Source organism: Carassius gibelio, chromosome A22 (genome assembly GCF_023724105.1).
Source record: "Carassius gibelio isolate Cgi1373 ecotype wild population from Czech Republic chromosome A22, carGib1.2-hapl.c, whole genome shotgun sequence".
Taxonomy (NCBI): domain Eukaryota; kingdom Metazoa; phylum Chordata; class Actinopteri; order Cypriniformes; family Cyprinidae; genus Carassius; species Carassius gibelio.
This window is the reverse complement of record NC_068392.1, coordinates 11,007,652-11,035,599: the sequence shown is the minus strand read 5'-3', so window position 1 is coordinate 11,035,599 and position 27,948 is coordinate 11,007,652. Positions and strand designations below refer to the sequence as shown.

Genomic DNA, 27,948 nt, shown 5'->3' with positions numbered 1-27,948 from the left:
CCACGCCCCCTCCTGCCTGTACGTAATTCACGCCTCATGAATAATCATATCCTCTGTTCGGTCGAGCTGCTTGTTGCGTTCACGGCATAGGCGCGTGAGCGTGGTGGGAAATGCGAGCAAGATGGCGGCGTTAAAGGAGGAGCAGTGCTACGGACTGTCCTGTGGAAGAGTGAGCAATGGCAGCAACATCTCCGTCTATCACGTCAAGCTGACTGACAGTGCGCTGCGAGCGTTTGAAGATTACCAGAGCAACAAGGTAAGACGCGCGTCGACCGCAGCGCGAGACTGGATAAACAGTGCTAACAGGCTAACAGTCAGCAGGCGACAGTTATTTCCCTGCCTGACAGCAAATCACCCACTCAGCTGAAGAAATTCCCCTCAAAGCGAGCAGGAACTTCGGCGTAGCGAACCAATCCCAGCCCTGTGCTGTCGCTGTCTTCCTTATTAAGCACTTGATAGGCTAAAGAAGCCGTTAATTAAACTCACAGCAGGTAATGCAACAAAACAACTTGTTATATTTGTCCTGGTGTAGTTTGGTTAAAAGTAACTGGCATCCCAGGTTCGTGGAAAAACCTGGAAATGATTAGGAATTTTAGAATTGTGCTTTCCAGGTCAAGGGAAATGAATTAATGAAGTCTTAAAAAGTCATGTGAATTCCACTAATGAATAGACAATTTGATAGTTATGCTGGACTCTTAACCAGGGGTCCGGGACCCTCAGCAAACTTCATGTATTTGTCTTGATGGCTCAATTAAAGCTAATGATAAATGACTCGAAAAGATTGAGAGCTACTGATAAAAAAAAATCCTTTTAAATATGTATATTTGAATATCTTATTTAGTTTACAATTGGAATGAATTTCAATAATGTTTCCAGAGAGTAATAGTAAAGTTTTCGTAAAATATAAAATAAAATATATTAGAATAAAGTATTCATTTAAAAAAAACAAATGCATATTTTATTATAGATTATTAAATCAGTCTGGGGAAAAATTTAACTTCTGTTTACAAAAATTGTAAGCTAAATAAGTGCCTAAGTCCACTTGTTTTGTCTCAGTGTAATAATAAAAATAAAATCAAACTTTTTATTTATTGTGTTGCTTTATTTTAATCATGTCTCCTAATTATTTTTGCATTGGTAACATAAATTTGTTAAATATGTAAATTCAATTTGAATGCAGTAACTAGTGCTAAATGTTTAATGAAGTTTGTATTTAATATAAAAGATGCTCGTTTCTGCCTTTATAAGCCCAAGCCTATTGTTTCTATTTTAAACCAGCCCTGCTATTAATTTGCACTCCGTAGTTTTAAATGTATGTTGTTTTCCACATAGCAAAGCAGTGGTGTCTTTGAGACTGTAAGTTGTTCATGCCATTGGAATCTATCAGTGAGCGAGCGTAAACAGTTGCCACATCTTCAAAAAGCCCAGCTGAGTGTCCTCAGATCTGAAAAGTAAATATTTGGACACATTTTTTGTTGAAGATATAACTCTCTGTTTGGATTAAAGGATTGGGAGCTGCTGCAGACGCAACAGGCCACGCAGGTGGATGATATTTAATAATAAAATGCATTGATTAGTCTCTGCTGTTTCAGATCAAAGGAAGACCCTCATGGTGCACAGTTCATGTTTGGTATAATAAAGCAAATGCAACTTAATCTGAGACACAACAAAGGCCAGGACTCTCTGTATTCGAACTAGAGTGGAAGTTGAGTCACACATCTGGTGATGTCAGTAAATTGGACGATAGGAATAAAATTACAGCTTTTGGTCTACACCCAAGCCGGTGTTAACAATTGGATGAAATCGTGTCCGCTTATATAAGTCTGGTTTTAGTGTTGCTCTCTTATGCATGGATTAATATGGCATATTCTTTAGATGTGATATGTGAAACTCAAGTCGACTGGATACATGTGACACTGTAAGGGGAGGCTGGAGATTCGCTTGTGAGTATTTTTAGCTTTCAAGCATAGTGCACAAATGCTACTAGTATGTTTAGAGCTGGTTTTATTATGTTGTGCTTGCATATTTTAATTTGCTTTTATTGCTCAAGGATGTTTTGGTTGCCTATGAGAAATTTGTCTTTCTGCATATTAGATCTTTTTACAAATTATGTTTTTAGTTGTAATACTTTGTAAATGTGACTTACCCGTCTTCTGATGAATTTGAATATATTTAATTGTTGCAACAGTCAGAAAAGTACTTTAATCCATTTAGTGTCTCTTCTTTGTCTTGTGTTTTAAACTTGCGTGACCGCTGTCATGTAACACGTGCACATGCAGTGATGTTGTGTACTGGATTTCACCAACCCTGCAACGTAACCTTTTTACCCAAGTGGACAGTTGTGAATAATAGATTTGAAAATTAAGTTATTGTGGAAATTATTTCTAACAAGAAAATGGGAGTGGTTGTTGTAATAATTTGAAAACTGATACTTTGTTTATTAAAAAGAAAACACAGGAATAGAACACACAATAGACCCAAGATCTTAAGAAGAAACTAAAGATGCACAGATTCCAATTTTCTTGGCCGATTCCAATTTCAGATTTTTTTGTTATTGTTATCAGCCAATTTATGTTTTAATTTTTTTTAATAATAATTTTTAATAGGGCTGTCACTTTTTATTCGATATTCAATTATGCATTCGAACATGACGTGAAACATCTGTAATCGAACTATAAATAAAATATCCGGTTTTTAAAATGCCATATGTAGTGCATTTTTTACAGTCTATGATCAAACCGTATGTTTTTTTTTAGCACGTAGATATTTGAATATATTCTAATTCATTGCATGATATTCAATATCCGTTTGAATTTCAAGTTTCTCAAAAGTGACAGCCCTAATTTTTAATAATGTTTTATAATTGAATGCATATACAAACAAAAATCAAACTTTTCTTCAATGCAAGGTTTTTTTTCATAATTAAAAAAAAAAAAACTGAAGTAAAAAGTCGTAATGAAATAAGAACAAATAAAAAAAATTGCAAACAGCACAAATAAATGCAATAGAAAAAATATAACTATGAAATTAAGTTTTTCAGGTTGTTTTTATTCAGGTAAGAAATTCTACAGAAATTAATCAAATGTAATTTTTATAGTTTGATTTGTAAAGATGTTTACACATTAATGCTTACCTTTAAAGTTATAAAACATATTCAGCTGCGCAGAAAGTGATTTTCTTACGTATTTTTTTTTCTTTTAATTAAAGGGATACTCCACCCAAAATGAAAATGTTGCCATTAATCACTTACCCCCATGTCGTTCCAATCCCTTAAAAGCTTTGTTCGTCTTCGGGACACAATTTAAGTTTAATTTAAAACCGGGAGGCTTGTGATAACAAACAATAACAACTTTAATCAACAGTCCCTTTGTCAACAATCTCCTCTGTGTCTCTCCACATCACTCAAACTACCTACGCTCTTCTGTGTCAGCCGCTCCACAAGGATGCGCTGTTTCTACATGTATTTATGCTTTGATTTGAAAGACAATGGTGCATCTCTCTTGCGCTGCAAAACTGAGCTACATTTAGCAGGTGTGCAAAAAAGGCATAACAATCAAATGAAGTTATAACATGTAAATAAATAGGCCTAGTCACCTAGTGGTGACCTCCAGCAAAATCTTCTTTTGCAGTTTAATATTTTTGTTCGCAAATGCGACCGTTTTAGTTGGAGATGGATTTTGTACAAGTAAATGCATGTTGACATTTTATGGCGCTTTTCCAATACATGGTTTGGCTCGGCTCCGTTTGTGTTTCCACTGCAGATTAGTACCGCTTTAGAGTGGGGGGGAATGTCATTATAGTTGCTCTGCCTCTACTACCGAAATCTCTTGAAAATATTTTTCATTTGGCGTCGTCCTGTCAAGCTCTCGCTAGATCCGCTCCTCAGTAATCAATGAGAGGAACGTCTGTACTTCCTCAACAGACCCTGAAACAGCCATAATTTTGTTGTTTATAAAAGGTGCATTCGTTCAAAAAAAAGTTGCGTTCAATCCTCGCTGGCCGTGCTGAGTTAATCTAGTGGGTCTGTGCCTCGGTTTCTCACTGGCAAATCAGTGATCAGCATGGTTCACACGTCACATTTTGGTAATGGTACGACTTGCTTAGAACATCAGCTGAGGTGATACTGAAAAAAGTACAAGGTACTATGTACGGTGGAAAAGCACCCCCCCCCCCCCCAAAAAAGCAAGCCATGCCATACCATGCAGTGGAAAAACTCCTTTAAGTCTAGAACGACAGTAACATCATGCTTCCACAGCGCACAACATGCCTCTGCACTTACTCACGATTTCTCTCACCCTTTGGAGAGGAGAGCTGCCAGTCAACAAATGGGAAAACAAAATAAATGGCTTGACTTATTTGGAAAAAGTGACTGATATTTTCTTGAAAATTTAAAGGGTAATGTGTTACTTTACTAGTTACTTGAAAAAGATAATGATTACGCATTGGTAACTCACATTGGTTGTAATGCATTACCCCCAATACTTTTTAAAATTAATTTGGTTGTTTAATTTTAATAATATATATGTTATTTGCCTGAATTTTAGTATCTGTGCATCCCTAGTGAAAATCATAATTTTGATCTTTTAGAAAGACAATAACTTGTGTATTCTCATCACGTTGCATGATTTGAGGTATCGTTGAAGCCTGCAGCACTGGAAACTTCTGCTTATTTCAGACTTTCTGACCGATAACCTTTTTTGTGCACTTGTCTTTCTCTTCAACCTGTGATGGCCATATTGCATAGTGTCTACACTGTAGTTTCCTGTGAAAAGAAAAAGTGGATTGCTTATTAGAAAAAGTGATTTGGTTATTAGGATGAGAGCTTCACCTGTTCCGTTCTTGATGCTTGATGGAGAGAAAAACAGTGGTAGTCATAATGACTTGGCTCTGTAAATAAATCGGTCAGCCATGTTACTGGGCTGCCCTGTTGTTTGTATGTCAACAGGGAAATGCTTTTTGGCATCTTGGTTTATTGCACATCGTTCCTTTTTCTGTTTGTTGTAACTTTGAGTCTGAAGGTTTTGTCTTATCCAGCACAGGTATGTGTCAAAGCATGCAAAAATGGTTTTTGTGGAGCTTTAATGCAATAGTTCATACAAAAATGTTGGGATGTCATGTTTTTAAACAAAATTAGGGTTAAACAAAGAACTTCGGATTTGGGCTGAAATGTCCCTTTATGTGATTCCAACAATCAGATGTTACCAAGATGATTCTTAAGCATATGAATGTATAAACTTGTAATGCACAGAATTATTATTATTATAATTTTTTTTTCTGAAATTAAAGAAAAAATATTTCTGTTTTTAAAGGTGTGTTCACACTTTAGTTTGGTTTGTTTTGACCAGACCAAAAAAGAAAATGATGAATTTGTTCCTGCTCCACGTAGTGTTCACACTGGCATTTCTGACAGAGAACAACCCTCTACGCACACCTTGGTAATATAATCACCAATCGCAAGTATTTTTTTTCTTCTTCCTTTTTTTTTTTTTTTTTTTTTTTTTTTAAATTTACTCGCCAGACTGATATACTGTTTTTCACACACACACACACTCGCACATGTATATATTTACTAGGGGTGAGACGTGGGCTGATGATGTCATCATTTCAGAAAATATATGGATTCACTTTCCACACGAAAACACAAAGGCGGCATTTTCAAATTTATCCACTCTGAGACCTGGTTTAAAAAAAATCAGTTTCCCTCTCCAAAAACGCCGGATCTATGAGGACGAAATGCCTATAAGGTACAAGGTTTATGTGTATATACAGAGAAACGAGTCTCCGTGTGGTTGTGTGTTCAGTGTTCAAACTTACTCGAACCAATGCAATCGCACCAGGTTTTTTTTTTTTTTTATCTGACCAAACATGACAAGTGTGAACACACCCTAAATGAGCATAATTAGGTGATTGAACTCTGTGCTGTTTAAAGTATTGTGTACTCGGGTGAAAATGTAAACTAGTTGTAGTAGTAGTATCCTTCGCCAACAAGCCATTTCAGTGTTTCAGCCAATTAAAAAAAACAAAAACATTGTAAATCTACACATCACTGAATGGGTTTTTTTTTTTTTCTCATCTTCACCTGTTGTAGCTTTTCCACATTGCGTGAATGAGATGAATGTTAAAATGGTCGAAATTTGTCATAAGAGAAGTGTTAATTGTATAAAATTTGTTTTATTTATTTATTTTTAATATGTTATCCTTGATTAAATTCTGGTGCCTCGCTACTATATTAAAGTTGATTGTTTTTCTCACAATTTTGAGACTTTTTTTTTTTTTTTTTTTGTCACAATTCTGATTGAGCAGTTTTTGTTGAGTTGAGAGAATTGAGATTCTGACTTTTCAAAATTCAAGTTTATATTTCACAATTCTACAAAAATCTGAACTGTGAAAAAGTCAAATCCATTTCAGTCCTCTACATTGCAAGGAAATCACTAATTTGTGACTAAATCTTCAATCTGGGCGACTAAATGTCTAATATTAGCCAATGGATAATAAATTCTCAGCTCTTACTCACCAGTGTGTGTGTTTGGAAGCTAAGTCTAAGTTTAGCACAGATATATTTTCAATGGTTGGGAAAGGAAGTCAGAGCCTTGGCACAGAGTTTTAATGTGTTAATAAGTGAAGTATTCAGAGGTTGTTCTAGGATCACAGATTGGGCTGTGTCAGTTTCTAGATTCAGCTACTCTGAGCACATGGCGGTCCTTTTGGAGAGCGTGTACAGATGGCTTCACTCTGCCTGCTGCAGAAACTGTCATTAAAGGGCCATAATGGTCTTGAGAGAACACTTATCTACTTTCTTCATGGATAAACTACATTACAAGCTTGGTGTTTTTCCCCTGCATTTGGTGTCCAGGGTTATCGACCTACATAATAGCTTGAGTGCCACCGGAGGGGAGGCACAAACAGTGGTGTCTTCACCACCTTCTTAGTTTGCATTTCTTTACAGTTCCACAGGTGACTGCCATCGATTTGTTGCTCAAGTTGTAGCCTTTTATGCCTGGTGTTAAAACAGTCCAAGGGTAGTTCATAAGGTATAGTTCACCTCAAAGAAAATTATTATTTTTTTTTTTTTTTGTCATTTACTCACCCTTGTGTTGTTCAACACCCATATTACTTTGCTAACCCATTTGAATTTGCTCACTTTAAAGTTTTTACAGAAGATCTTCTTATACGGTCATATCACATAGTTTTTTTTTTTTCCACAGTTGCAATTTTTATCAGGAAAACACAATTCTTCAAAATCACGAACTTATTGCTTACTACCATTTTCCTTTGCTGTCTGTACTACTTTTTTCAAAAAATAACTTAAATATATTGTTTCAATATTTGTTTTTAGTAAATTTTAAGTTTGCTCACCCTAGCAAAGATTGTTTTTTGCACAATCAATTATTTAATCTGATAATATCTTTAACTTGATTCCATTTTAAAAGCATTTTATATTGTTTACTACTACATACGGGTACGTGATTTAACTTAAATTTGTAGCGTGGCAAGGTACAGACAGTTTCACTAGACCTTCCCCAGACTTCACTGTATTTATGTTGACGTGTGACCATGACATTTCTAACATGAATTCAGAGCAAACTAGTTGTTTGTCCATTTGGGCTAGAGGCTGCATTGATGAGACACTCCTTACAGCATTGATCACAAACTTTGATGCTCAACCTGACTGCAGTAAATGGACTAGATTGTGAGTGGATTCAAGAGGTCAGCCACTGTGTCATGGATATTTAAGGAATGCGAATTCTACATTTTTCAATGCTGGAACTAGGACCTGGTTACACAGAATTAGTGGCAAATATGACCCAATGACTAGATTTTTTTTATATTAAGCCTAAAATTGTCGTTAAACCGTTTCAGCCAGTATAAATTGCATATTGCAGCTTCAAGGTGATATACTTTTGCATCGTTTGACCGGCCATAAATGGTTTTTGGTCTTTTTTTTTCGGACGATATTTCCAGAAGTGCACCCGTGTGCACATACTACGTTGTAATCTTTCGCTATGTTGTTTGTGAGGAATTATTTCAAAATCTGTGCACAGGACACGGGCAGCCGTTCAGCATTGGACTTGCAGAGCTACAAGTCTGAGGAACAAATAGCAGGAAGTGAACAGCCGTTGGTGTACTGGCACACAAAGCCTTTCCTGCTCACTTAAGCTGCTCCGTTCACGACCTGCACAAGCATTCACCGTAAAGGGATGTTCAGAAGTAAACATTAATTCTGTATAAGATTTTTTTTAATTTTACCTTAAAAATACATAGACTTAATTATTTGATTTTAAAATTCACCTGCTGTAGCATGCTGAAAATGTTTAATTCATCCAATTAAAAAAATTCAGGGTAATGATTCACAACTATATTTTTATATTCTATAACTATATTTAACTATATTCTAACTTGACACAATAGTTATTTGTTTCACTGGCTCAAGTAAAAAAATATAGATGTGAATCATTACACTTATATTTTGTTTAATTGGATTAATGAAACCCTTTGCATCTTTGTTTTATTTGCACCATCATTATTTGATTTGAACTTATTTTAACTATTTTGTTTTTTGGAATGTATTTATATAGCATACTTTTTAGTCTCACTGGTAAAGACTTTTTTTTTTTAAAATTTAAAACCAAATTTAAAAACTTAAATACTGAATGCTGATAAAGACACCTCTTTATTGAATGAGTTGTTTGGACTGTAGAACTATGCAGTTGCTGCCTTTAATTTCAGATGGTTACGGTTATTGTTTTCAATCTATTAACAACGGCTCCATGTACTAACAGCTGCTCTATGTGAAATCACGCACCTGATAGAATTTACCGCTGATTAGATAACCGGCTTTACTGACGAGGTGCACATTAATTATCGTACTATATTTATCGCGCACCCCTATCTGGCGAAAGTAAGTTTATTTGATAGTGTTCCTGTAGCTCAACTGGTAGAAAATTGCGTTAGCAAGCGCAAGGTTGGGGGTTAGAATCTCAGGGAACACATGAGATTTAAAAAATTGTTAGCCTGAATGCAATGTAAGTCACTATTGATAAAAGCGTCCGCTAAAATGCATACATTTAACTTTAATTTATTTTAATAACTTACAAATTGCAATGGATTAGGGTATAGTAAGTGGATCATGGTTTCTGCGCCAATGCACCTAATTTATTTACATTATATTCAAGACTTAAATCCTTGTATGCACCAATAATGGCCAATAATAAGTGATATGGTGACTGGTACTATAAATCTAGGGTTGTTTATACAACACAATTTTCAACAAAAAACACAAATCATTTTATGCGTTTTAGTCGTTAATTTACAACGCCACATTTTGGGAGCCTGAAATTCCAAAATGTGGTAAAACTAATTTCAAAGTGAAATATTTTAAAAAACGACACCGTTATCTTCTCTGTGTAAACTACAAAATCATGAGTTGGTAATGTCAGGCATATGTGTAGTGTGTTCAGCTGTATGTATGTGCGCAGGTTTGAAGTTTTTCTTTTAGAATGTGACCTCACCATCTTTTAGCCTGGCATACATAATGCATTTTTTTTTGCAGTGTTGTTTTGATGCAGTTTTCATCTGAATGCGCAACTTTGAAAAAGTGCAAAGGAAAAATATATCACTGTCGTGTAAACATACCCTTAATCTAAAAAAATGATTGTTTGTGTGTGTGTGTAAATTTAGATGATACAAGTCCCAAAAAATATTCTGCGTACTTCACAGCTCCTTTTGTATGGTTTTGTGCTGGTCATCATATCACTTATGTGCCATAATATAAAAATAAGGTTTTGGTTGGGATCAAAATGTCCTTATCCGAGCATCTTTGAATTAGTGCCGGTGCTCCGTCTAGATCGGTGTTGTGTGATCCACTGGGGTTCCGACTGTGAGTGTTGGTCCAGAGCCAGCCTCTGTCCCAAGGTTAGCTCTGTGGAACATTCTGGGCTCGTGTCCCAGTGAATAGTGACATGTCAGCAGCCCATTCATACGAACAGGCTGAGGGTTGCACTCTTTTTAGTGCTGTAGAGAGAGACCGGCTCGTTTTGATGCCTGTATTTCTACCACTCCTATTGAGATCTGATGTAGATCGTCATGTTTATCTCTTAAATTTATTTTCTGTGGAACAAGGAACTACTGTCCTAAACAGATTTTTCAGTAGTTCAGATATTTTCAACCTTTCCTCTTGCTTCTGATTTTGTATGATAATAATCAATCATTATGATAAATCATTTAATGATAAAAATAAAATTATGTCATAAAGGTAATTTATAATAATTTGTGTAGTACAATACTAGCTCATTTTTACTGCTACAGATTAAGAAAATAAAAAATAACAAACTATTCACTCTTTGTAAACTTTGTTTAATGTGAGTGGCGTATGCTCTAGTATGATCAGTCAGTTATACCGAACTGAACATTGCTGTCTGTTTAAACTGAACTCATTAAGCCATGCCGGTTTAAATCATAAAGAGCCAAAAGTTGCGAATGGGAACCCGTGCATGCAGTGAGAAGATTTGTGCGTGTGCATCCAAAGCACCAAACCCATGTCTCCGAGAGTGCACAAATGTTGAGTCTTGTGCTTGAATGGACAAATTCATACAAATGATAAAATGTCTCATTTTTGGTAGTGCCATCAACTGAAGTACACTCAGCCCTGAAGTAATAAATAATTCAGCCTTCACAACCAGAACTAATTATCCTCTGTTGCAGTTCATATCTAAATTGATGTATTTAAACTGAACCTAAATTAATGTATTATAAACCTGTACAACTGAGCTTCATGTATATTGATTATACATTAATCTAATGTTTTCTGTGTTTCAGCATTACCTGCTTTGACTCATGTTACCCCAGTCATGTTGATTTGTGAATGTTCTCACTGAGACAAAAGGGTGAAAATCTTAGGCTAAATTGTATAAATGTGGTTATTATACATTTAAATGTTCATGATCCAATTTAAGATAACCTTTTTAGCTGATGTGAAAACCTGAGTTAGACATAGTTAGTTAGACATTACAAAATTTAATCAGACATTACAAAATGTATTAAAGTAGGTATAAAAGTAGAATTTATTACTAATTTTTTTTTAAGGTAAAAGTTGTGATTTGCTGTTTCAAAATGTGTTTTTAGGAGCTTCAAGTTTGCTGTGCTTGTTTGTAGTGCTGCACAACTTAGCAAATCAATTTGAATGAAAATAATAAATTCATAAAGACTTGCTTGGAAACCATTACTGATAATAATTGAATATCAAAATCTGTGACTTGTATATCAACACAACTATAAATAATAATGGGTGTTGTTGAAATATGAAATATGACTGTTGTAATAAGACTTTCACTGTAAAAAGTAAAATTATACAAATTCACTTGGTCATTTCCTTAATTCCCTAAATTAAACTTTCAAGCTTTTATTTTTGGTGGAAAACGGCAAGGGTAAAACTTTGCTTCTCATTTAAAAATCTAGTGAAATGTTTCATTTTTTTCAAAAGTGATTTAAACCTGCAGAATTGGAGTTTGTATGGAGCAGCATGTAATGCCACCTGTGAAACTATACTTCTTCAGTATAGTGACGTGTTTCCAACTGAAACCGAATATTGAATAGTAGACCGGGTTTTATTTTACCTTCTCATCTCTCGCTCGCAGGAAAATAAGGCCGGTGACACACTGGCTGCGTGGCGTGAGCGCCGCGTGTCTGAAGCGTCCCAGAAGCTTGGCGGATTCTGTGTCTTTACACACCAGAAGCGTGCCTGACGCGGCGCGGTAGAGGAAGACCGTTGACAGACCAGGCTCATGTCTTCATTACAACAATATATACTTTTTTCTACACACCTACGCCTACTGATAAAGGACACCGTCAAAAGTATTGATGGCGAAATAGATTGTTTGACAGGTGCAATATTTGAAAGTCGATAATTATTATTATTTGTTTTTATTACATTTATATCTGAATTTGTCAACCTATAGACTTTCAAATATCAAAATATCAGGAATTCATATGTATTTGTGTACAAAATGACATGTAAACACATTTTCCTATTATATTTAGCCTGGAAAAGCTTCCAACACGCACGCGTGTCGCGGTAAAAATAGGCGTCGGTTCTATTTCTAGCAAGCAAGCATTTGCCGTGCGGCTCGGGCCGCGCCTGAGACGCGCGTCTCACGCAGGCGGTCTGTAAGCTCTAACCTGTTAACATGGGAGCCGAATTAAAAACCGACATGCCACGTGGCTGAGACGCTTGCGCCACACATCCAGTGTGTCGCCGGCCTAACAGTTGAAGGGGCGTGGCTAAGTATACTCTGCCCAAGCAGTCTAAGGGTGCTTTCACACTTGGTTCACTTGCCTGGTCCGAAACCTGAATTTGGTTGCTCCCCCTTCCCCCTGCCCTCACTGGACTGTGTTCATATTATAATATTTGAGTCCGAACCGCGGTTCGCTTGCGTCATCAAGCCAGCAGCTGTTTACCCTGTTGCTTGGTAACGACAGCACTGGAGAAGGCGGCAAATGCAAAACATTACTCTCGGCAGTTTTATGTATTATCTTTTTGAACTGTTCGTTGTGTTGATAAAGCTTCGGTACATAACGGCACTTGCGTCAGTCTTACGAATGTACTGAAAATGCTCTAAAGAACGTTGAAGGCGAACATAAACGAGATGCCTGCAGCGCGTCAGTCACGCTCATCAGGAAAGTGAGTGAAACACACACACAAACACACATTTTCATCAAATAATTTGTCATTAAATCGGTTCACTTCCGCAATTTTGGTATGATTGCGTTCACATAAGCAGCGAACCGTACCAGAGTTCACATGAAGTGTACCCCAGACCACCGTTTTTAAGCGGACTCGGGTGCGGTTCGTGGGTGCACATCAGAGTATGGAAGACAGCGTTCACATCTTCCAAACGAACTGAATTCTGACGTCAGTCGACCCCAGGTGCGCACCAAAAGTGCTAGTGTGAAAAGCACCCTAACTGACATCATCAGAATTCCATTCTTTAAATATGCATAGTGGCTATGCTAGTCTTAGTAAACCCAACTAAACGTGAAAATCTGTTTGGCGGCCTGATCTTGACATCTTAAAAATCGTAACTTTCATTCCAAAACCCCTTCAGTCCTCCCTGCTGGGACAGTCTTCCGCTTTTCTTTACAGTTACCCATTATCTGAGGAAGGAAGCACGACACGTTTTGTTTTTTTTCAGTCTGAGTCATTCAGCCAGACGTTTTTCAGCTTATCTGACTCATTAAACTGCACCAAAGCAGCTTGTTTGAGATTGAGCTGTTTGATTGCTCTGCTACGTTCAATCAGCCAATCAGCCAGTTCCACCCTGACATTAATATAATAAGTGGCAATGTAGTTCACTCCCGTTCTTAATTATTCCAGAGCACTGTATAAATGTCATGGACAACTAGTGCCACGGGTCTTATTTGTTGTCTTTTGAGTGCCTGCTGAAGCTGCTCTTGCCTGATCTAAAGCTCTTTATATTGGGAAACCGACCACATGGCTCAAGTGGGGAATTACTTGTAAAGCATCCTCTTATTGCACTATTGCAAATACGTCCTGTATTGGACATCTGAAATACCAGACGTGGTTTCAGGGATTTATTGTGCAGCGCTTCGTAGAGGTTTCTGCTGCTTTTCTGGTGTTGATCAAGCAGTCGGCATGTGTTTATTGGTGTTTTATCCCTTCTTGAAATATCTGAGAGAGTCTTGTAAATTAAAACAGCATTGACTTAATGCAAATGCCAATGCTTGTTAACTTGAAATGCATAAATCCAGTTACGATTCCTAGTTTCATCATTTCACCTTGATGTCTTTAGCTGCTGTTTTTAACTTCTACAGTAGTGTAATATGAAATTGCGTATGTTTTAATATACATTTTGAATTTATTTTCTGATTCATTATTTTGTCTTGTTTCATTTTGCAGGGCCTGATTGCTAAACCACTAATAGGATTCACTGGAAACCAAGGGGTGAGTATGCAATTTTACTTGAAACTTTGTTTTGTGCCCATGAACCACTTAAAACATTGATTGTCATGTTTCATCATGGAGCCACAGACTTTGAGTGAACCTGGGACTCTCCCCAGTTCTGGTGAAGTATCCTGGTTGTGTAGGTAATGCGAAAGCACTGAGACTCATGTTGACTTCCTGCTGCACAGTCATCCATCGCAGTAACCACAATATCCTCTGCTCACAGTTGCAAAATCAGCATTGAGGCAAAGAATATGGATGTCCATGGTGTTTTATTTCCACTTGGTCTCTTTTTTTGGACAAGACAGGAAGTGTCTAAAAAGTGTAGTCTGTAGCTCTGAACACATGCCCCACACCGACATTAGCCATTTACTCCTCTGTTGATATGAACCCACATGCTTTCTTGTACATCTAGTTTCACCTTACAGTGAACAGCCCAATAAATGTTCAAGTTTCTGTTATCTTCATCTCGTGTTGAAGAATGTGGTTTGTCAGCCTAGGAGCCATTTAAACTTCTCCCGAAGATCATGATTTAAATGCAGCAAAAGAGCAATAATATGCAAGTGCTATATTAGTATATTATTATAGTGTTATATTTCAATTTCACAAAGAAATGTGCAGCATTTTGTCCAAGTAATAATAATAAGGACCCATTTAAATGTATGTCTTCAATCTCATTTTGTAAAAAAAAAAATAAAGTAAATCGAATCGTAACTTGAGTGAATCGTTACATCCCTAGTACTCCGTATCGGCTGCAAAAATCGGCAAGAACTTTTATTTTTTATTTTTGTGTCTCTCTTCAGATCTCAGTTTGTTCCCCAGTGAACTGAGGATGTAGTTTTGGCCTCTGTAATCCACTCTACGCTAAAAGTTACTTTAGCTGACTGTTAATCGTATTGTTATTCGCACTTTGAAGTGCGTCATGTTTTTTGACCTGTGACGCAAGCTCTTCCATCGAGACCATTTCCTCTCTACTGTGGATTTTTTTTTTTCTTTCTGTCACAGCGCAGACATCTAAAAACTGAACTTAGGAGTTGTCTCATGGTTTCTGAATGAAGAAATTATGAATTTCACTTTAAACGACTTATTAAACTCGTGTGTTTCAGCGAGAGCATAATAAAACAAGACCGAATAAAAGGAGTTACTGCTAATATAAATCAACAGCTTTTATTCTAACAGCGCTGAGTGATTGTAAGTGGGATATCTTATAGAGCCACCGTCTTGGATTGTTGAATCGCTCATGTAGGAGTGTGAAAAGTTGTGTGTGAGCCAGTGAAGCGTTGGGCTGAGGGAGCCCTCGGGCTGGCGGTGTGAGCCTCAGACACTGCTTGTTATTTATAGTCGGCCACCTGCAGACCACACACATGTGTGAGCAACCTTGGGTAAATGGAGCCAGAGCTCGGCGTACGTCAGTGGCATTTGTGCGTATGCGAGAGAGATGGCACGTCGTGTCCCACTGCTGGGATCGTCCAGTGCTTAAACACTGCCTCAGTCATGGCCACTCACTCCTGCTGCAGCTTTGTCTTTAATACCAGTTCACCGAAACCGAAAATGTATTAACATAATAATGCATTTAACCAATGGAACCTTATTAGAAAGTGTTACCTAATTTAATATCAAAATATTATTTTTATTCACTACTGCAGACAGGAACAAGTATACTGCATAGCAAACAAAAATTGTGTTCGACTTAAGCGGCGCTGGGCAGACCGATCAGTGAATGGGTACAGTGATGTCATACACTAATCAGTCCGCTTTAAGTTGAAGCTTTTGTTCTGGGTGTTTGGAGAGTTCCATCATGATATCTATGTCATTAAACCCAACCAATCAGGTTGGGAATGTATCACTGCGCATTTAGGTTCACTGTCAAAAATGCCAGTGTGAACGCTAAGCGGACCAGGACCAAATGTATCGTTTTGTGTGAACGCATCTTAAGGCAGACAGAGTTGCCACTCACACAAAACGAGCATTGGGAAATTGCTGTAAATTATTGCCCATGATTTTCAGCTTTGCATGTGTGCATGACAGCTGCTGCTGCTGTTGCTTAGTTGATGCCTATAATTTGGCTCATGACACAGAGCCTGAGGCGTGTTTGTTCGCTGCATTCTCAGGTGTTTTTCTGAAACACAGGTGGCTGCAGTAACCGGAGGTTGGTCCGTATGGTTGCACATTAAGGAGATTATAGAAGCTCCCCGAGGGCCACAAACGTCAATTCTCTTGAAAGTGGTACAGTGCAACTGTAAAAGATTATGCATTTGCATTTGCGGTTTGGTCACTGTAGAAATGAAGTGAAACATCTGAAGTGCCATCTACCATGATCTGGCACCAGTTGGAAAAGCGGTTTCTTTGGGAGATTTCTTGTACATTGAATTTGGATAAAGCGCTTAAGATCCAAAGGAATCACTTTATTTTAATTTATTTTCTAATTAATTTCAATCATTTTATTCGTTGAATTTATATCATTTCTTTTATTTATGAATTTATATTTTGAAGTGGTTTTGAACATTGTTTCTTTTTACATGTAGTTCATTTTTATATTTTAGTTCTTTTTATTTATATTGTTATATTTGTTTATTTATATACATGTTGATTTTGTTAAGATTATGTATTTTTAGATTTTATTTATATTGTATAATTTATTATTTTTATTTATTGGTGTATTTTATGTATTTTTATTTATTTTATTGAATGTAAAATACTTAAAGTAAAAAAAAAATATATTATTGTGCAATGCATTTTTCCTAACCATCTGCTTTAAACAGGCAATCCTCTCTTGTCTGTCTCGATGCTTATATTGGCTGTTCTTCTGTTCCGTGTCAACAGAAAATCTCAATACCGCAGTCAGAGAATCCAAATGAGCTGCGAATGTTTACGTTCTACCTGTCCCATGTGGGAAAGGACAATCCCCAGGGCAGCTTCGACTGCATTCAGCAGTATATTACAAGGTAAGAAGGGAAAAAAACACATGATTTATTCAGACAAATTTGTGGCTGTTTCAAGGTAGTGTAACTATTTTTGATGTACAAGTATATTTGTATTTGGAAATGAAATGTTGATCTGATGTTTGAACGTTAAAAAACTGTCTGTGATTGCATCCATGGCATCATTACCGGCGCCATCTGTTCGTTTCTCTATTCCCCACTACTGTTCAGCTCCGTACTAACACCAGAACAGAGAGAATAAATTGAATTTGGCCAATTGCCCAACCAAATGAGGAAGAAACGAGGAATCCTAAAGCAGACGTGCTGTTAATGTCTTCAAATGTTCACAATGAGACCGAAGGGTCAGCAGAAGTTCAGGTGGAACATGTCCTTGTAAACTCTGAGATTTCTCTTCAACTCTCATGAAAGGACTATTACTAAAATATTTAAAAAAAAGAAAGAAATGCAATTACTGCACTCTTTCTTTTGAATTGGCCTTTTGTTCTAGATCTGTCTTAATGTTTCACTGGCTTTCTCATGTAATTAGTCCATCTTTTCTCTGTCTTCAGCCTGTTGGACCTCATAATTTGCTAATTTGTCATTTAGCTGACGCTTACACCTAATGAAAGTACATTTATTACAGGGACAGTGTGTGGTTAAGTGCTCACATTGGAGATCATTGTATGATGATAAAGACGTTGATCTTACAGCTAGGTCTTTAAAAACCTCTTTAGATTAGACAACTCCTCAGTATTGTGAGAGGCCCGTTTTAGTTTGGTTTATCAGGTCGACTAGTGAGTTTGTTTTTATTCATTTTTAATTAGGATTTATACCGCATAATATTTGTGTAGAAACCATGATTATTATTTTTTTTTATTATTATTCTTACTAACCTCCAAACTTTTGATAATGTAAACTTATAAGATTTATAAGTATAACTTTTGAAAACATACATTGTTAATTTCCTTTATTGTATCTGTAACTTTTTAAATTACCGTTTTTATGCACATTTCATTATTAGAATTGGAATTTGAAGTAAAAAAAGAGAATGTAATTTAGTTGACCTTACAAACTTAATATGCTGTTTAATAATGAATCTAAAATAAATAAATAATAATAACCGGGTTAACACTCATAAACCACTAACACTTAGAAACCTAATCAATATTTTTTGGATTTTCTTTATTTTACAAAAGCACAAATGTATCAGCAGGATCATAATATATAACTGGTGAGAAGGTGGCGTAGTTGTTGGCATTAGGAGTGTCTGACAGCTTTGGTCTCTGTCCAGTGAAGGGAGCATACAGCTGGACTGCCTGGGAGGAATCCAAGACAAAATCACTGTATGCGCCACGGATGACTCCTACCAGAAAGCCAGGCAAAGCATGGCTCAGGCCGAGGAGGAAACCCGCAGCCGCGGAGCCATCGTCATCAAGCCTGGCGGGAGATATGTGGGTAGGTTTGATGCATCTCCAGCTGCCACATTTGAACGTATGGTACTGTTCCTTGAATGGAAGAGCCGCATTTTGGCCATCAGCTGGTCAAAATCTGATCGGTTTACACAGTGTGTATAGACTGACCGGTGGAAGGGACGCGGGGTGCAATTAGAGCCAGTTTGTCTCCACATGTCTGGAACTGCAGCATGCTACATAATTTATGAAGCTGTCTGTTCTGGTGCTCACTGATGAAACTGCTGAAAATATTAGGAGGAGAACTCTAACTCGCACAAAACTATCATTACCAAACACTAGCGTTCATCAAAGGTGTTTAATGACCAAAATCAATCCGCTAAATACATTCCCACTGATCCGCAGTGCTAAGTCACTGCACAGGCTGTGCAAAAACTGTGGCCCAAATAACAAATTTCCTCAAATCTTAATTAAATATTTAATTCAAATGTATTTTATGAGTAATTGTATACAATTTAGATTATAAAATATTTATACATTTTTAAAATAAAAATTTAAAAGTAATAATTTAATATCTAATTGATAAGTTATATAATTTATATATTTGAAATATTTACTTTTTTTATTTATCGTCTAAAACCAATGATCTTGGCCCAAACCCAAATTAACTTTTTTCAAACATATGACTTATGTAAGAATAATGAAACATTTAATGCAACATTAATTTATTAGCAAATTTGTCTAACTTCACAATATTAATAACTGATAAAGACGGTCTTGACTTGTAGTGTTTGAGTAGGGAATATTTATTAATCGTATTTTGTATCTGTAAGATAAAGTCCATGAAGGCAAGAAGTTTAAATTACTTTAATTACTTAAAAAAATAAGTTTAAAAAGAGCCACTGTTCTTTTAACATATTTACAATTATTTTTTATTATAATTTTTTTTTCTCATTGGCTGTTCAGGTAAGCGTGTACAAATCCGGAAGCCGATAACTGGTGTGTCAGATGCGTCACGACGGCCCACACGGCCGGTCATCATCTCCAGCAGTCAGAAGAAGAGCCCGCCGCGACCGCTGAGGGAACGACTGGTGCATTTACTGGCCCTAAAACCCTACCGCAAACCCGAACTGCTGGTGCGGCTCACGAAGGACGGCCTGTCTCCTCAGGACAAGGAGACGCTGGACAGCCTCCTGCAACAGGTTCATAACCAGTGCTCATAATACTGCAAATATAGCCCAAATATACTAATGTAACCAAAAACCTCTTTCAGAGTTATGGTTTTGGTTTATGACTCATTTAGTGTTTTGACTCGCATCATGTTTTTGAACTTTACCTAGACATTGTGGCTCAACCTAGACACATTTGTCATTACATAGACAAACAAGCTTAGCCCTGCGTAAAGCCAGTGCATATAACACACAAGCTGTCAGCACACAATTGTAGTGTTTGATTTTCTGCTCTGGTGTTGAAATGCAGCACTTGTATGCTTATTTTTAGAAAGCCAAAGACTTAAGCCTCTTTTATTTTGTTGGGGGTTTTTTTCCTGGTGGGGTGTAGGTGGCTAACCTGAATAGTAAGGACAACACCTTCACATTGAAGGATTGTTTGTTTAAGGAAGTTCAGAAGGACTGGCCTGGTTATACTGAGGTGGACCAGCAGATTCTGAAGAGAATTCTTGTACGGTAAGCTTCACATTTACAGTGAACTTTATTTATTTAATGTATTTAATAGTGTTTTTTATAATCCTTTTAAAAATAATATAAATATTTATTTAGTATTTTTTATTTTATGATTTTATTTCATTTTGATTCCTACTCCTGATGTATTTCACAATTGTATTAATTTGATTAAAGGGGTCATATGACATTGCTAAAAAGAACATTATTTAAATACAGGAACCAGAACTTTAGTCTTTGCAACTTTAGGGATCTCATCTATTAGGGCTGCACGATATTGGGAAAAATTGCGATATTTTGTTTTTCTGCGATAGTAATGCGATATGAAATCTAATCAAATTTTTTTCTTACAAACAAAAATGGGATGAGCACACTTACATTCTCATTTTAAATGATTTAAACATCAGAGTATTATTTAAATTATAGTCAATTATTTGTTTGTAACTTTAGGATATGGTTTGAATTGTTAACCTATTATCTACCATGAACTTACCACGAGCAATACTTTTGTTACTATATTTATTAATCTTTGTTTATCTTAGTTTATAAAAACACAGCTGTTCATTGTTTGGTAATGTTACTTCACAGTGCATTAACTATGTTAACAAATACTGTACAACTTTTGATTTCAACAATGAAGGCTATAGCCTAAATGTTGAAATTAACAATGTTGTAGAAGTGCAGTTTAGTAATAGTAAATGTTAAATATTTTAATAAATAGAACATTATTGTAAAGCGTTACAGATTTTTTTTAATACACCACAATACTACATCTCGTAGTAGAGTTCGTGAATCAGACGTGTACGGCACGCGTTGTGTAATTATCTCTGCAGTTTAGGATATCGCACAAGATCTGACAACACCGAAAACATTTCATCACTAGATTAGCACTAGATTAGGGAGCAAGACAGCGCTCATGTTTTTTGAAAGCATTTCTCACTCTCTCTCTGCTCATTCTTATATACGCCCTGTTAAACTGACAGGACTTAAAAACACATGCAAATGATAAACTTTTACTCTATGATGGTTAAGCTGTGCAATTAATCCGCGAATCACATTCGTCAAGGGCCGGGGAGCAGCGGGCCCGTACGGTTAATAAATAACGGATCAACTACAACAGCCTACATCGCACAACCTGCAATGTGACTATCGTGGATTCGTACATCGCGATATCGATGCTTAAACAACACATCGTGTAGCCCTATTAGCTATTTATGAACAGCTTGTAACACTCCAAAGAGAAAGGAAAACTTGAAATCGCATCATATGACCCCTTTACATTTATACCGTTTGATGCTGCTATATTATGCACCAGTTGGTCACAATACATCCAAAAACCTTTATTTGCCAGGTATAGTAGTTGTACAGCTGCGTTCACCCTTGAGCTCTTCTTTGGCTCTACTACATGGAGAAGTCTGGGTTTCCATGAACTCTGGTGGAGGAAGACTGGACCCTGGAAGCTAAATTAAGAGAGTCTATGCTGTGTGCTAGACTTGCAAGAACATGGTGTCGTGATATCAGTTCAAAACAAAATGGAAATATTTGGCTGAATAAAACCCAACACTAAGGTGGAACACATTCCACACTCTTGCACTTTTAAACCCAGTGGCAATGATTATTAGCTGAGAGGCTTTCTTACATACGCAACCCCCCCACCTTCTTACTCGCACCCACCCACTTTTCCCATGTGGTCACGGACACATAGCTGTCACATAAGAGCCTTGGCTGTGTGCAGTCGGGAGGTTAGTGATGCAACCTTATTCCAGCACATGCTGATCCGTGTGTGGGTGGCATGGGTCCAAGGTCCGGCCGTGCATGGGCACACACCGTTCGATAGAGACCATAGCGAATCATGCCTCCTACTCTCAGGCATAGTCTCCTGTCTGTGTACCCTTGATGGAGGTGGGGCCTGCTATAGGGATACAATGGCCCATGTCATACTGCCCCCTGTTGACATACAAACCTCAAGCAGCATTATAACCTAGATGGCGTTAAGTGTATTAAAGTTGATAGTTTTGCTAAAAAGGAAAGTTCAGACTTCATTTACTCACACACAGGTTGTTCTAAACCTGTTTTAATTTGCTTTCTTCTGCTGAACACAAAAGATAACATTTTGAAGAATGTTGGTAACTAACTTAACAGTTGACTGTACCATTTGACTTCCATACTAGCATTTTTTTCTCCATTTTTTTTTTCCCTATTAATTGTTTATACAAAAAAAAAATACAGATTTGGAATGACTTGAAGGTGAGTAAATGATAACGGAACTATTTTTATTTTTAGCTGAACTATCCCTATAAAAGTGCACTGAATGCATTTACCATATTTGACTATGGAAAAAAACACTGCCTGAAGTGATGAGTGCCCACCGTCTAACATGTGGTGGTGTTTGACACAACGGCGACAAACAACACAAAATTTATACCACTTGACAAATTTGTATTTGTGCGACATATTTTGATGTGTATGTATTGTTTTAAGTGGTATATCGATTTCCAAACCACTTCATCTGACTATTCATACTAGTCAGAATAGTCAAATATGCTGCTGAGAGGTTATGGAAAATATTTGTTACCAACAAAAACAACCAATCTCTTTATTAGCAATCAAATGTCTCAGAAAGGTGTCCTTGGCAAGTTCAGATGGGACTAGTGAATCCGTTAGAATTTCCTTACTGAAGTGAATAGGATTGAAATGTATTCTACACTTGCAAACCAATTAATGGCCCTACATTTGCAGCACCTTTCTGGATTATTCAGGTTTTTTGGGGGGGTTCTCACTGAAGCGGTTCCTTGGCTACTTTTGGAACTGACGATTCTCCATCTTTCGTTCTCCACAGAAAACTGTGTAAGGCTCAGAGCAGTGTCCCTGTGCCTGTGGAGAGTCCGGTCAGCCCGCACAAAGAGCCAGCCAGCAGCTCGCCCTCTCAGGTCAGCCTCTAAAATGCTGGAATTAACTAAAATTTTATTGTGGTTTAATATTTGACTGTTTAAACATCCTAATTTTATGAACCATCATTGATTGTATCCAACAGAAACGACCTGCAGCAGAGTTCATCGATCCCCTGGCCAATAAAAAACCCAGAATATCACTTCTAGCCAGTAAGTCTGCAGGGCTCATCAATGGCAAACTGAGCTCATCCAATGGGAAGGACTCATCTAGTTCTCAATCAGCAGAGACGTCGTCAAGCTCCCTCTTCCCTCCGCTGGAGATCCCCCGACCCTTCGACCCCCTTTCGGACGTCAGCAACGACTCCAATGGCCGAGACTGTGAAAGTCAGGAGGCTGCGGTGGCAGAGAGACTGAGTCAGCCCCCTTTGTTTGCCCCTCACTCCACAACGCAAGAGGAAGGCCTGGGCACAACATCCCTGGCCCACAGCAGCCTGGACAGGTCTCTGACCCAGAGCGCTCAACCCTCCCTGCATGGCAAGTCAAAGAAGAAGTCCAAAAAACACAAGGACAAAGACAAGTCCAAGGAGAAAGACAGGGACCGAGAACGTGACTTGAAGAAGGAGAGGAGAGTTGAAGACCGTGGTTTGGATGAGAAGAAACTGTGTGACGTCACAACGAGCGATAGGAGCCCAGGTGCGAATTGGTTTCTCTGAAACATTTGTGACGTCAAGGGTTATTAGTAGTGAACGGATCAACTTTTGTTCAACGACGGACACATTTGGTTTGTTAAGTCATTAGCTTAGTGATCATTCAGACAACCCACTTGTCGAATAGTCCAACAACCAGCCTAGTCATTGGTGAGGATGGTTACTCAAATAGCAGTTCAGACAGCCCACCTCAACAATTAGTTGTCAAAAACCAACACCATTAGTGGGTTGTCTGAGAAGGATGAATCAACTTGTTAGTTAATTGAGTAATTGTTCAATGACTAGATTAGTTGTTGGACTGATACTTGAATAGTTGTTTATACAGCCCACAACAACTACCAATTTAGCAGTCTGACAGCTAGACTAGACTGGTAGTAAGTCAGTAAGTTGAATAGTCGTTCAGACAGCCAACCTATTGAGTTAGTGAGGTTGAATAGTTGAATAGGTATTTGGACAATCCTCTAACTATTTGACTAGTAGCTGACACGCTTGGTTTGTGAGATCATTTGGCTGAATAGTCATTTAGGCAGCCAAGCATTTGGACTTCCCTCCAACTAATTGACTAGTTGTCCAACTGTTGACCGACTCTACTTTTAGACACTACTTTATTACTTCAGCAGCTGACCTGGTCAGCCAGTGTGGTCACTTAATTCAAACAACCCACCAACTAGTCAATTTTGAACTAGTATCTTTTGAAAATGTGAAGTTTTGGAAACACCCATTCAGCTTAGGTTTCTAGCAGGTGTATATCTCTCTGGACTGATGTCATTGCACACTATCGTTGTCCGTCAGTCTGCAGGATAAAACTGACTGAATTCACCTTCTGTTTCTTTTCAGGTCTGAACGGAACGTGCCACAGCTCCAGTATTCCTGCGTCTTCATCAGAGATGGCAGACTATTTATTGTGAGCACCTCTTTGTAGATTATACACTGCCAAGTCTTCTGCTCTTACCTTTTGCGTCAGATTTATAAAAAAATAAAATAAGTGTTCTATAACTGAAAGAACACAACATTAAACTTTTTATTTTATTTTTTTTGCTTTGTTTCCTCAACAGAAAGTACACTGTCATAAGCTCACAAGAGCAGCGTCAGAGTTACAAAAACGACTTCAACGCAGAGTACAGCGAGTACCGGGGCCTCCACGCACGGATAGAGAGCATCACCCGACAGTTCACTATACTCGACTCCGAGCTCAAACAACTCCAGCAAGGCACAGACAAGTATAAGGTATCTTTGCTGAAAAGCTCACACCGAAAATACAGTACATCCATTCACACATTTGATTACAACTTCCTGATTTCTTTATTAATATGCTGTCTGTGACTGCCTGGTCCCAGTAGTTGCGTCTTCCTCCGGAAAATGAGAAATTAAAGCGTGTAGTTGACTCATCCAGGGTCCTAGCCTTGTTTTATTGTTTTGATAAATTGGAAAATATTACTATGATAGAAGTAAGAGAAGAAAAACAACCTAGTCTTGGAGCGTAATGAAATAAACCACATAATCAGCCGACTGATTAGAGGCAATAAAGTTAAATAACTGGAGCAGAATGTCATGAGGATCAATTATTGCTTCTACACGCAGTCATAATCAGGCTCAGTAATGAGGATGAGAGTTTGGGGTCAGCTGACAGAACGGCTACTTATATTATAGCTGTAAAACTGTGTTGCCAGATCTGGCTAGAAAAAATAAGGAACATGGTCTAACAAACCATATAAGAGGGAGGAACATTGGAGGAAATGAATGCCGTGTGCATAAATATTGTTCAGTGGGAGCTATGGAGATCTTGGAAAAAATTCTGGCTTAACTGAACCAGCAGAAATCAAAATATTTACTTTTTCTATTCTATAATTTGAGGAGTTAAAAATATCAGACTACTCCACATGTCTTAGATCTCCTTACACATTTAAAACGACTGTGTTCGAGCAGGAACTTCATTATAGTGATCTGTTTGTTCTTTTCACAGACAATCCACAATCAGATACTTGGAGAGTATCGCAAAATCAAAAAGGTAAGCTGACAATCTCTTACACTTTTTTTTTTTTTTTTTTTTTTTTTTTTTTGCTACTTAATATCCAAAATGCTTTAAGTTCAGAATACTGATTGCAACTTTTTTTTTCTTTTCTCCCAGACTAATCCAAACTATAGCCAAGAGAAGAACCGCTGTGAATACCTACACAACAAACTGGCACATATAAAAAAACTGATAGCAGAATATGATCACCAGCAACTGCAAAACTGGCACTAATAACAAGATTGTTTTCTGCTTAATCTTTCTGTCTCTATTGAGAGAGAGAGAGAGAGAGAGACAATCTCTGGATTTTTTTGTTTTTGTTTTTTTGGCTTGCTCTAAAAACAAGTTGTTCTAATGTAAAATGCCATGAAACAAGCACGGTCAAGTGCTCTAGTAAGAATCAGGCATACCCATGATTTTCATTATTTTTATGGAACTAGGGACATGGGTGTACTCAGCCATACTCGCCTGTGTAGCCTAATGCATTATGGGATTGGTTGCCAGCTCCCTTCTCAAAGGTCTCTGAGTGTGAAAGGAAAAACTGTTCTTTGGAGATCTTTCTGCACAGGGATAACCAACACCCATTCCCAGAATGAGTTTAAGGTTTAGAAAAAAGTTTAATGTATTTTCCTTTTTTTCTGTATGTACTCAAATGGAAGGTCCCAATGCTAAACTATATTTTCTTTTCTATTTATTTTCGTCTTCCATAGAGATCATCAGTCCGGTTATGATTTCACACTCCTCCGATCGAGTGCTAAAGCTCTCGTCCCGTCCCTTTTGGTCGGTCTTTCTTTAATCAGTCAGTATTTAATGCAAAAGCGGTCTTGGATTTCAAGAGATCCCTATTGCAGTACGACCCCCACCCCCCTCCCCGAGTGCTGTAGTGTCTGAAATGGCACTATTTGGCTCCTTATTTTGTGCAATGCGCTAGACCACGTGCAATGGACATGAATCGGATGCCCATAGGAAGGAGATAACCACCGTCTTGTTTAGAGGCTTTGACAGCATCAGTATTAATACGATAGAGCTCCATACAGATGAACTTGCCATTCCAGAGGTGAGGGAGCACTTCGGCACTGGCACATTTTTACAATATTTCATGCTTTTAACTTAAAAATATTACTTTATCACAACCTAAATCATGATATAGGTGTGGTTGTACAAAAACGCGACAAATCTTGTAAAATTGTGCCTCATATGAGCTGTTAGTCGTCCCTCAGGTATCTACAGTAATCCAGTATTGCTAGTTATGAGTGTGACGGTAACATTTGTGGCCAAACTTTTGTGGTATTCTTCCAGAAAAGTGATTGTATCCCTTTAACGCAGCCTTGAGGTATTTCCAAGGGGCTGGTTGGTGAAGACGATGCAACAAAAATGGTAGAAACGCCACCTTGGCTCACTGTCTGAACCCTGGAGCAATTCAATGCTTGCTTGAATACTGAGTATTTGTAAGGGTTTGGCCATTTCTGACAGTATTTTCGTTAGGAGATGACTGTTGATCTCCTTGTGGAGGATCCTTTACAAACCTCCGACGTGCTCCTCGCGTTAACTTGGCGTCTGCCTTCATTGGACGCTCAACTACGAGTTGCTCATCTGTCAGGTCCTGTTGAAGCATCAGTTGTACTTCTGATATCTGAACTCTTATGTTTAATATTAAAATTCAGCACTTTGCTCAACCTCTTGTTACTCTTACCTGGGTTCTGTTGCAAGGAGACACTTGCCTTGTCTGTCTGTGTATGCATGCTTTTCTGACTGTTGAAAACACAAAAAAGGGTAAAGGCCAGTGTTTACAGTGGCTTTACACTGCTGTTTAATGCTCAGAAGCTAAATATTTATCAAATTGCCCTGTATTTACCTGGCTAGAATTGGTTCAGTGTTGCAATTTTAGGAGCGGAATTGCAAGTATTTAAATAAAGTGAATTTGATTCGTGAATCAACTGAGAATAATACATTTACCAGGTAAACCACAGACCTTTAGCTCAAGGTTTTTTTTTTTTTTTTTTTTTCAAGACACAATTTGCTTTATGGTCTTTTGCGTCTCCTGAAGAAAGAGTCTGAAAATGATGCACAAATCCAACGGCGAATATAAATAACGTTTGGTTAGATTTTGAAACCGCTATGATACTTTGAAACATAAGACACGTCTGGAGGAAATGTGCCAAATGACCTGTTGCATAGGTTTGCATCAAATGAAATATGTTGCTGTTTTAGCAAAGAAGAATAAAGGGATCGGGAGGAGCTTTGGGAGGAAGGCTCGAGATGTCCGTGCTAAAACCCAAAGCGTGCTTTTTGAAGAATCAAGGGACTGGGACTGAAATTGATCTTGGTATTTCAATAAAACTCTTGGAAAACTTGTTTTATTCCAATGTTTTG

At 37.5% G+C, this 27,948-nt stretch overlaps 1 protein-coding gene across 1 annotated transcript; it reads left to right on the top strand.

Moving 5' to 3' along the window:
• The first annotated feature begins 52 nt into the window (after positions 1–52).
• LOC127943133 (RNA polymerase II elongation factor ELL-like) lies at positions 53–27,935 on the top strand. Its single transcript, XM_052539327.1, has 12 exons — positions 53–256; positions 13,913–13,957; positions 16,781–16,902; positions 18,170–18,333; positions 19,254–19,489; positions 19,848–19,972; positions 22,806–22,896; positions 23,001–23,550; positions 24,402–24,468; positions 24,620–24,791; positions 25,528–25,572; positions 25,693–27,935. Exons 1-12 carry the CDS (start codon positions 122–124, stop codon positions 25,807–25,809), a joined length of 1,869 nt encoding a protein of 622 aa, XP_052395287.1. The 5' UTR covers positions 53–121; the 3' UTR covers positions 25,810–27,935.
• The last annotated feature ends 13 nt before the right edge of the window (positions 27,936–27,948 follow it).